The sequence below is a fragment of the Cebidichthys violaceus genome, unplaced genomic scaffold (assembly GCF_023349555.1).
Source record: "Cebidichthys violaceus isolate CVI_PGR_0920_01 unplaced genomic scaffold, fCebVio1.0.p SCAF_2, whole genome shotgun sequence".
NCBI lineage: Eukaryota > Metazoa > Chordata > Actinopteri > Perciformes > Stichaeidae > Cebidichthys > Cebidichthys violaceus.
This window is the reverse complement of record NW_027176372.1, coordinates 8,414,495-8,425,954: the sequence shown is the minus strand read 5'-3', so window position 1 is coordinate 8,425,954 and position 11,460 is coordinate 8,414,495. Positions and strand designations below refer to the sequence as shown.

Genomic DNA, 11,460 nt, shown 5'->3' with positions numbered 1-11,460 from the left:
CCACTATACACTCAGCCCGTGGACTCATCCCGCATGAATAAATGAACGGAGGAGATGGACGGAGAGATAGGTCGTGTCAGTCATTTAAAGCAGCTTGTACAGTTTTTGGAGAGAAAAAAAAAATGAGGGGTGTAGCCACACCTTACGGGCGCTCGTGTCCATCTCCTCTCCATCCACCTCCTCTCCTCTCCATCCACCTCCTCTCCTCTCCGCTCCGATCCCTCCTCTTCCGCAAAGCACACAGAAAGAGGGGAGAAACAAATGTGAACCGCGTGAGCCCTCTGATTGACTGATTTCCCCACCTCCTCTCCCCTTTTCTCCCCCCCTCTTGCAGCCCGTCTGACTGCAGCACTCTTGAATAATAACCCCCTCTCTCCCCCTCCTCCACTCTCTCCCTTCTATTTAAGATGCCGCTCACAAGGCGCGCTCCCGTGCCAGGTTTTAAGCACACACACACACACACACACACACACACACGCGTGCTCGCTCTCTCACTCGCTTGCTCTCTCACTCCCTCTCTCTCCGATCGGACCTCGGGGTTGCGCTCTAGCCGTGTCGCGCAAGTCAAGTCCAATGCGACGATTTGGCAGGTTTTTTTTTGTTTTGCTTTCATCCCCTTAGAGGTTGCACGCGGAGGATACAATACTAAATAAAATAAGAGTTGCAGCCTCCTTTAAAAAAATGCAGGGTGATTAGAATAAAGTGTCAGAAATAAAGCCAATAAAGTATGCGCTCAAAATAACAGATCTCTTTCAAGGTCTGAAGTTCTTTTTTTTCATTTTCATTGGGCTATGTGAGAAGCCCCCCCCCCCCCCCCCCCCCCTCTCTCTCTCTCTCTCTCTCTCTCTCTCTCTCTCTCTCTGTCCTCACTCCCTCTCTCTCTCCCTCTCCCTCCCTCTCTGTCTCTCCCTCCCTCTCTCTCTCTCCTCCACATCTCTGCATTCGCCTCTGTTAGTCGTGTGGGAAGCTCGGTGAATGCGGCTGCAGAAGGAGCCGGCACACTTGCGCGCCTGACACGGATACTGTTCTGTCTCACAGGAGGTGTGTGTGGGGGGAGAGACCACAAGCTCACGTTCCTTCTCTTTTTAACTCCCTCCATTTTCTCCAACTGGATATTTTTTTAGGGGGGGCTTTAAAAAATCCCCACATACATTCCCGCTACAAGTTTTTTTTTTTAATTTTATTCCTGTGGACCGATGGATGCGCGGAGTTTCCAGCTCTTCACTTGCACCGCAGCGGACTAAAAGGCTGAATAACTGCATTATTCATTTTTTGTATGCACCGGCTTCTGTTGACTTGTCTCTCTAGTTTCTCTCTGTGCTTGCCTTTTGACATTCTTCCCTTTTCTTTCCTTTTTTTTAAAGAAAGAAAAAACCCTCCCATTGAATGGACACTGAAATGAGCATCTCTTCTGCTGTCGCCTGCAAATAAACTGATCGGGAAAAGCAATTGTTTTTTGTTGTTGTTTTTTTTGCACCGGGGGTCCGGGCAAAGACCTGGATTTTAATACTGCCTTGATGGAACATATTACACCGACATGCCAAACCTGATGGGAGCGTTTCGGCTGCTTTCGCCCTCTGAAGCATTGCCACCGTGCGCAACTTCGCTCGAAACAGACCAGTATTTATTCATTGGATCGTTGGGGGGTTGCTGAGCCGAGCTGAAGCCAGACGCACAGTGTTGGCCGTCCTCTCTCTCTCTCTCTCTCTCTCTCTCTCTCTCTCTCTCTCTCTCTCTCTCTCCTCTCTCTCTCTCTCTCCAATTTTTCTTCTCTCCTCTGCTCATCCTCCTTCACTTCAGTTTCCTGCTGTAACAAAAAAAAAAAAAAAAGCTCCAAGAATGACAGACTTATTTCACCGCATCACCGACTGCCTTGCGCCCTTTATAACGCCTTGGAGTCGCCGGACGCGCTGTCAAGATCTCTGAGAGCTGTCTCCCTTTTTCTCTCCCTCTCTCTCAGTCTTCCCCAATCTTTCTCTACCCCCTCCTCTGTCACTCTCTCTCTCTCTCTCTCTCTCTCTCTCTCTCTCTCTCTCTCTCTCTCTCCCCCTCTTCTGCAACCAAATGAATGCTCTCCCATGGAGGTAGTACAACCACCTTGGGGACCAAACGACCAGAGGGGTGATTTTTCCAAGCAAGAGGAGCCCGTCAGCAAGAGACGCATCGGGTGAAATCGGAGCCCCCCCCCCCCCCCCCCCCACCCCCCACCTCTCCTCCTCCTCTACCTCCATCTCCACCGCACCCCCGCCAGTTTGCTTGGCTCGGGTTGACATACAGTAGCCTACATGGGGATATAGGGGGCTGGAGAAACCTTGTTGCGCCCCTGTAACTGTACGTGCGGGGACGACTGTTTGCCTCCATCCATGTCTCACCAATGCTGCCCCGTGTCTCCAGAGGGAGCCGCATTCATTACCGACTCAGCTTTGGGTAAGTCTTTTTTTTTTTTTGAAAATATCATGACCTGATTTTATTAATTTGAGGAATATTTTTATTGTCGTTGTCAAATATGGGGGTAATCAATGTGTGCGGCTATAACCCTCTCAATATGTCAGCAACGGCACAGTCCCAATTCTTCATCTTCCCCTTTGCTCTCACAGCTGCTTTCCTAAATAACCTGAATGTGCCACTCAGTGGTGGTGGTGGTGGTGGTGGTGTGGCTGCTGCTTGCTTCAAATGAAACCCCTTAAAAAAAAGAAAAAGAGAGAAAACTGCAGCCGTTTGACTTTGATTATATGGAATACGCTGAGAGGTGAAAAATAATAGTCGTGCTGCTGTCTTAGACGGTTTCGAGGACAATGCTTCATGCTTTGACTGGCAGAAATAAGACGCATAGATGTGCAGCAGTTCACAGGTTTGAGTAATTTCCAGAGCATGTGGTACTTTTCCTGCAGTACCCGAATAGTCTGCATCAAACGTGTGCTGTCCAAATCATTAGGGTGAATCATTGTTTCAAAGCCAAAGCTACTCACTGCCATGATTCCGATAAAAGAAAAAGTGCAGTGGTTAGAAATGTGCACCATTTGCATGATGATTTGCTTAGTTATATTTACAGGAATAACTCATAATGCAATCCTTGAGAGACATTTTAATATTGCAATTTCAGTATGATCAATATGAAATATGCATTTTTTTGATGGTTTGCTTTCTGTGTGTGTGTGTGTGTGTGTGTGTGCGCATGCTTCTTTGGGCTCGTTTGCACATACGTACGCCTGTGTGTGTGAATGTTTGTGCATGCATCTGTCCTCTTTTTTTTCTCTCCAAAAGGTTACTAAATGGTTTTCTGGGGGAGGATTTCTAACCGGCGAGATGCTGCTCGTACTCCTGCTGGCAGCCTTTTCTTCCTCCATCTCCGGCTCCGTCTCCTCCTCCCTCTCCTCCCCCTCTGCGTCGGACGGACCCCAGATGGCGGACCCGTCCGCCTCGGACTTGATGGCTGAGACCTGCAGCGCCTGCTCCTGCATGTCCGTGGAGAACGTGCTGTATGTCAACTGCGAGAAGGTCACCGTCTACCGGCCCACGCAGCTCTTCCCGCCGGCCTCGTCCCTATACCACCTGAACTTCCAGAACAACTTTTTGATCATACTCTACCCAAACTCGTTCCTCAACTTCACCCACGCTGTGTCACTGCAGCTGGGGAACAATAAACTGCAGAACATCGAGGGCGGAGCGTTCATGGGGATGAGCGCGTTGAAACAGCTGCACCTGAACAACAACGAGTTAAAGGTGCTGAGAGCGGACACTTTCCAAGGGATAGAAAACTTGGAATACCTTCAGGCTGACTACAACTTAATAAAATACATTGAAAAGGGAGCGTTTAACAAACTGCACAGGCTTAAAGTGCTCATCCTGAACGATAATCTCATACAGTTACTTCCTGACAACATATTTCGCTTTGCCTCACTCACACACCTGGATATAAGGGGGAACAGGATCCAGAAGCTTCCTTATTTGGGGGTTCTGGAGCATATCGGGCGTATTGTAGAGCTGCAGCTGGATGACAATCCCTGGAACTGTACCTGTGATTTAGCGCCTCTCAAGGCATGGCTTGAAAACATGCCCTATAATATTTTTATCGGCGAGGCCATATGTGAAACACCAAGTGACTTGTACGGGCGACTCCTGAAAGAAACAAACAAACAGGAGCTTTGTCCCATGGGCACAGGAAGTGACTTTGATGTTAGGATGCCTCCGCCCGATAATGGGCAGACGCCCTCCAAAATGTCCCCAACCACTGTGGCTCCCCTGGCCACAAAAGCGCCAAAAACCACTGACTCATCCAAGATTTACGGTAATGGTATTGTGGCCGGTTTACCCCCTTTTGGAAGAAATAGCCAGATTGTATCCTTTCAGACACGGACCCCTCCGTTGTTGTGTCCACAGCCCTGCAGCTGTAAAGCCCACCCTTCTGACTTTGGCATCAGCGTCAGCTGTCAGGAGAGGAATATTAAAAGTTTAGGTGATCTCCTTCCCAAACCCCCAAATGCCAAGAAGCTTCACCTGAGTGGAAATTACATCCGTGACATAAGCCCGACTGATTTCCAAGGGTTTGAGGGCTTAGATTTGCTACATCTTGGCAGCAATCAAATTGTCACAGTCCAGAAAAGTGTGTTTTCAAACCTCACTAATTTGAGGAGACTGTATTTGAATGGGAACCAACTTGAGCAGTTACACCCAGAGATGTTTTTGGGCCTCACAAACTTACAGTACCTATATTTGGAATACAATGCCATAAAAGAAATCTTAGCGGGTACATTTGACTCCATGCCGAACCTCCAACTTCTGTATCTCAACAACAACGTCCTGCGGAGTCTCCCTGCCTACGTGTTTGCGGGTGTCTCTTTAGCCAGACTCAATCTGAAAAACAACCACTTCATGACCCTACCAGTGAGTGGGGTCTTGGACCAGCTGCGATCCCTGACCCAGATAGACCTGGAAGGGAACCCCTGGGAGTGTTCCTGCGATCTTGTCGCCCTCAAACTCTGGCTAGAGAAGCTAAGTGATGGAGTGGCTGCCAAAGAGGTGAAATGTGCCTCCCCTGTGCAGTTCTCCAACATTGAGCTGCGCCTCTTGAAAAATGAGATCCTGTGTCCCAAGCTTGTGGCGAGACCGCCGTTTATTCTCACCGGCGCCACCCCTGTTTTAACGTCGGTGTCGCCCGCTGGAGTTGGCAAAGCACCACCAGGAGGGCCCGTGCCTCTATCCATCATGATCCTCAGCATCCTCGTGGTGCTTATCCTCACTGTGTTCGTGGCCTTCTGCCTTTTAGTCTTTGTCCTGAGGCGGAATAAAAAACCGGTGGGCAGACAGGAGGGGCTCGGTAATCAGGAGTGCGGCTCCATGTCGTTGCAGCTCCGCAGACACAGTCACAAATCTGGCAAAAAGGGCTCCATCCCGGGAGATGACTTGGGAGGCGAGACGTTCATCCCGCAGACCATCGAGCACATCGGCAAGAGCCACACCTGCGGGATCGGACGCTCCTCAGACATGGATGCCGGGTTTAAGTTTGCGGACTCGCAGAGGCAGAAGATCATCCTCCGGAACAGCGCTGACAAAGACAAGGACTCGCTCTCCACCCTGGAGCGCAACAAACGCCTCAGCACCATCGACGAGCTGGAAGAGTTCCTCCCCCACCGCGAGCCCAGCATGTTCATCCAGAACTTTCTGGACAGCAAAAGAGATTTCAACAGTATAGGGATGGGCGGCTATGAGATCCGCTACCCGGAGAAAACTCTGGATAAAAAGATGAAGAAGTCGTCGCTGATAGGCGGGAACCACAGTAAGATCGTGGTGGAGCAGAGGAAAAGTGAGTATTACGAGCTGAAGGCCAAGCTCCAAGGAACGCCTGATTACCTGCAGGTGCTCGAGGAGCAGACTGCACTGAGTAAAATGTAGGGATTGTTGTGTTGGGTTTAGTGCATTGATTACACACACACACACACACACACACACACACACACACACACACACACACACACACACACACATAGAGGGAGGTTAGACACACATACAGGCAGACAGACAGCCAAACACATCTGCCTTTCTCTGCCCCCCCCCCCCCCCCCCCCCCCCCCACACACACACACACACACACACACACACACACCATTCAGCCCCCCAGATTGCTCGCTTTCTGCCTTCATCTCCCTTTCTGCAGCCACACAGACACACATGCACACACACACGTACACACAGAGAGAAAAAGTGCCTTCTGGAAATCCTTAATGACCAATGCAGAGATGGACAAAATGGCTCCACACTACAAAAGCTATTACTAGAATCGGCGTGGATCTATTTCACAGTAAAAGACCTTTCGGATTATCCATGCCACCACATGTATGAATCCCACATACCACAGGACACCCTAAAAAGCAACCAGACAGTCATATTATACATTTTTTTGTTGTTGCTGCTATTGAAATGGGTACTTATCTTCTTATTTTTTGTTGTTGTTCTTGTTATTTTTTTCTCCTCCTCCTTTTGTTTTTCCCAACCAAATCAAAAGGGTCTTGAAAACAGTGCTTGAGAATATACCTCGCCGTCTTCAACCCCTCGTTGTTTAAAGAAAGAGAGAGAAAAAAAAAGAGGGCACATCGGTTGTTGTTCTTTTTGCTCTGGAAAGTATCCCAAATCACCTCTTCTGGGATGAGATTAACAGAGTCGGTGACTCAATGGATGCTACTTCTTTTTTTTCTTTTTTTTTGAATTTGCGGGAATATGTGTTTGTTCTTGGGGATGCTCTCTGGAGTCGGAGGCAGTCTCTCTGCCACCTTGCCTGGATTACACACCAGTAGCAGTACACCTGCTCCCGTTTAGGCGCTACGAAACTCTTATTTTTTTGAGGGGGAATGATTTCATGACTTGTTCTCTTTGTGTAAGGAGCCATGTTAAATATAGTGTCTTCTGAATGGAGTTGTGTTTCTCTTCAAAGTTGCTACTTACAGTTCCTGTATGTTTTGGGTGAAATCTAACAGCACACACACTGTCAGAGGACGTTGTTTCTGAAAAATGATAAAAACCCAAGGATGAAAAAAAAAATAATAATAATTACAAAGCTGCTTGCCATGTAAGCGTAACCTGGAATTTATTTTGTAAGTCTTACATTATTTGTATCTGTGGGACTGGTTTGTAAATTACAAGGATGGACAAACATCTACACGCAGACACACACACACACACACACTGTACGACGGAGCATCATCATCAAGAGACTACAAGCCAGAATTGTCAAACTATAAGTCAACCGGTGATCCACCTCCCCTTGTCAGCTCTCAATTCGTAGTGAAAGAATTTAACAACATAGTTCATTTATTTTTCTATGCGGGAATTATTTAAAGAGTTATCGGTATTATTTAAAAATAGATAATACACAAAGAGTGGAAAGGACTTGACAGAGGGACGCATCAGAGCTAATTCAGGCCAGCAGAAGTGACTGTTGAGTCGATTCAAGGGTTCTTGTTTCTCCCAGTTCGCCGGAGAACTCGACCCCGCCGGACGAGGGTTGTGAAATGTGATCTGTGATGTTTCCTTTTCATTGTGTCGCACGACAAGCCGAGGCCTGATAGAAGTCTGTGAAGTCTCAAGCCGTTTCCTTATTCTTATATCTCCCACAGTATCTTGTAAAAGGTTTCTTATTAACATTATGCAACCAAAATAAATGTGCATTAAACTTGATTATGGTTCCAGAATTGATGGGATGGTGAGGAAGGCGACTAATTGAAGCTCTAAATTGTTCGATCCGGGCAGAATCATATCATGAAACACCATGTGCAATATTAGTTTAAAAAAAAAGAAAAAAAAAAAAAAGAAATTGCTCGGTCATGACAGCTTCAAACAATTTTGTTTAATTTATTTAGTTTTGAGGTTATATTGTCAAGACAGGTTCTATTTCGAAATTATTTTATCAACTTAACTCTATCCGGTCCTTATTTAAAAAGTATTGTTACGTTGAACTTCTGAGTGTTTATTGACATTACAAATGAATAGAATGTATCTTGGAAAGTATAATAAATACAATTTTCTATCGGTCATAAATCTCCTGTATATTGGTTAATTTTCTCTTGTATAATCATGTTGAAATCAAGGTATTAAAATCAGCACCTATTTGCACTGTGTCCCACTATTTCTTTTAGTGCACGTCCTCCCAGCCTCTCAAGGCTGCTTTACTTTTAAGGAAAAAAGACAAAGAACTCTTCTGCCACCGAAACTGCCAACTCCTCCGTTGCCCCGCTTTGACTTTTTCCTCGAACAAGTTGGATTGTGCAACAGCTCGGTGTTGGACAGAGTCCAGCTCAAGTGACAGAATGTTCTACTCGTTCATGTACAAACAGTGGCTTCCCCCTCAGGTGCAATATACATTTGCTTAGTGTGATATGTTCAAGAAAAGCTGCTGCTTGTTACACTTAAAGCCATGAAACTAGTTGTGCATTTGCACTGAGTTTTGTTGTGTTTGGCTCAAATCATAATTTAATGAAAAATATTCAAGCTAAACCAAACATTCGAAGCTTGAAAACATTAATTTCTGGCTCAGATCTCCTTGTGATGCTCTAAAAAATGTCAGAAAGTCAGATTTCAAAGATGTTATAATACCAGTTTCCACCCATGTTGGTGTAGCCTTATGCACATTCATTTTATTTTGTCTCTCTCTGTTGTTTCCACATCTGAACATCCCAAATTTGCCCGTACTTTTTGAAGTTTTTTTTCTTTTTTGGCACAGGTCTTATTGTCTAGCAGGTATCATCGCTCCATCTGTTTTTAGGCACATATCAAACATTCATGCTTGCTCCACTTTAGGGTTAAAAATTCAGATTTCCTGTTTCTGTGTTAATCCAACCTATGGGGCTTTTGGGAAACCAAGTAGCAGAAAGTATGACTCACCCGGACACCAGGGAATTGTCCTCATTAATTATTAATACCCTTGGCAGTTAAGAACTAAAATAGGGATGTGGTGGTGTTGGCGGTGGGGGGTATGACTGTGATACGTTCGCCCCCTTGTTCCCTCTCCCTCCTCTATCGTCCCTCGTTGCCTTTGTCATATTTCCGATCATAGTGCTCCTTAATAGAGCAGAAATATAATTTGTGCATAAAAAAAACTTTTTTTAAAAAAAAGACTGGCCGGAAAAGTGTGTTTTCAGTCCAACATTTTACTGCAGTGACTTGGCTCCTGGGCAGGGTTCTGTTCCTGGAAGCTCCAGGGGTCCTTGTCGGGCTACCGACATCAGTAGAAATCTGAGAAAATGTCTTATTTTCACTGCAATTTAACTCACCAAACACTCGTACAATGAAACCTGTACTAGGAGCCTGATTGTTTTCTTTTTTTCTTTAGCAACAGTTATGCCATTCTGTTGTGAGCCATAAACTCATACCTGTCATACCTCAGAGTGCATTCTTTTCTGATGGGGTTTGATTTGGGGGGGCAACTGCAGTGGGCAATGTGTGGAAAGCAGTGCTTGAAAAGGAGAGTGCAATGCTTTATGTTTGGGATTGGCCACAAGGGGCGCTGTGACCTAAGAACAGAGCAGAGAGTGGGAACTGGTGTCACAGGACTGCGGGAGGATTACTGTTGTCTGAAAAAGAAAAGAGGGAAAGAAAGAAAGAACTGTTTGTAATTTATATATTTCTGATATTGTCTTAATTTGGCCTCTTTTATTCTGGGAATTTAAAGGTGAAGAACATTTCAGAGGATGCATTATGGTGTATGATGATACATTTTACTCTTGTTTTTTTAATTGCCACTTTAGGATTCTTGTTCTTTATTTTCCTTTCTGGATTGGTACTGGATTATTTTGTCTGCTATTGACTGAACACACATTGTACACACACCTTTTATTTTGGTCCAACCACAGTGTTATCTGTGGGATAAATAGATATGTGACAGATTCTTATTTTAGTTCTTTAATTTTATTTAATTAATGTGATGTAATTTGCATTTGATTATATTGTAAGCCAAACTGTCAAAATATAATTCACTTTTTGAAATTGGACGTTTACGCCAAGAGAGCTACTTTCACAATTACAAGAGAAAATACACTGATTATTTTCTGAAAAAATGCTTGTGTTGTGTGCAAATGTTACTACAATATGCAGTCTTACAGTTTGTCTTTTCATCTCTGTTCTATTTTGTTTCTTTTTTTACTGTACATCATTCCATTCATATTCCATATAGTTATTATTAAAAACTAACAGGAATAATGCATTTCTGAGGTAAAAGAGTAGCAAACAAAAAACAGAAGTCATTCCAATATTGTATTACTTAATTAGCACTTGTAGAAATATATTTCCTTCAATGTTAGTGTGTGTATTAGATCTCTAAACACACCTGCTGTTGTTTTGGAACACTGTTATTTTTTTCATAGAAAAAAAAAGGTTTTGGGATTTTTTTCTTTCCTTCAAGGTATACATATTAAACAGTTCATGACCTTAAATCTCATGGTCACCATTGAAATATGCAATATTACAGCAAATGTGAATATTCAATAGTCTTCTTAATTCCATTGACATCTCCCAAAAATGCAGCTTCATTTATTGTTATTTTCAATCTTGACCTAAATCTGATTGATCATATGTGTTTGCAAGTTTGAACTCATGCATACTTCTATCATTTCACAACATTCTCATATCCATGCGGTGCATTTTGATTTATGTTTATCCCTTTTGATAATTCCAGACACCATTGGTTTCCATTCCTTCTGTATTGTAAAAAGGTTGATCAGCAGACTATTGAAACTCAATTGTATTGTGTTATTTAGCAGAGTGAACATCAAGTCTGCATCCGGTTTTGTCAAAGATACATTATTGTTGTATCCTAGTGCAATTTGAAGGGGCACTCCACCAATTTTACACATGAAGGTCAGTCTATTTGCCACAAGAAGAGCTATTGAATCTGTAGAAACAGTTGCGTAATGTCTTCTGTGGTTCTGGAGGAGCTTTGTCAAGTCTGAAATAAATAACCTTGATGATGTCATCAGGGCTGAAGACATCAGTTAGCAACAATACCGACCCACTCTTTAGTGTCTGTATGAGAAGCGCCAGGCTTTCAACTAACTCCAATGTAAACCCTTCTGCATCATTATTAGACAGTCAGTACAACTGGAAGGATAAACAGCGAGAAAGTCCCCTTAGGGCGGTTGGGAAGGGAGGTTGGATGAGTCAAAAGAACACAGGACTTTTATCAGGGAGATCAGTGTTTGTGTGCTGACTGAAACCAAGTCAATGTTGACTAAATCTACCCTCTTTTTTCCCCACATACTTAAATAACCACAATTACGCAAACTACTTATTTCAGTCCAAACCATGGTCTTTTCTAAAACCTTACCTAGTAGTTTTGTTGTGTAAGAGAACCTAAAAAAGTATCCAGTGTCCACACAACAAGAGGAAACTGTGCGTTTCCTGTGAACACAGAAGTTTATTTTGAAAAGACACTCTGCATGTGTGGAGGGGGAACTGACACGCCATCCTCTGTTG

At 44.3% G+C, this 11,460-nt stretch overlaps 1 protein-coding gene across 1 annotated transcript; it reads left to right on the top strand.

Moving 5' to 3' along the window:
* Positions 1–971: 971 nt before the first annotated feature.
* Positions 972–6,037, top strand: slitrk4 (SLIT and NTRK-like family, member 4). Its single transcript, XM_068714231.1, has 2 exons — positions 972–2,427; positions 3,265–6,037. Exon 2 carries the CDS (start codon positions 3,307–3,309, stop codon positions 5,890–5,892), a length of 2,586 nt encoding a protein of 861 aa, XP_068570332.1. The 5' UTR covers positions 972–2,427; positions 3,265–3,306; the 3' UTR covers positions 5,893–6,037.
* Positions 6,038–11,460: the final 5,423 nt, after the last annotated feature.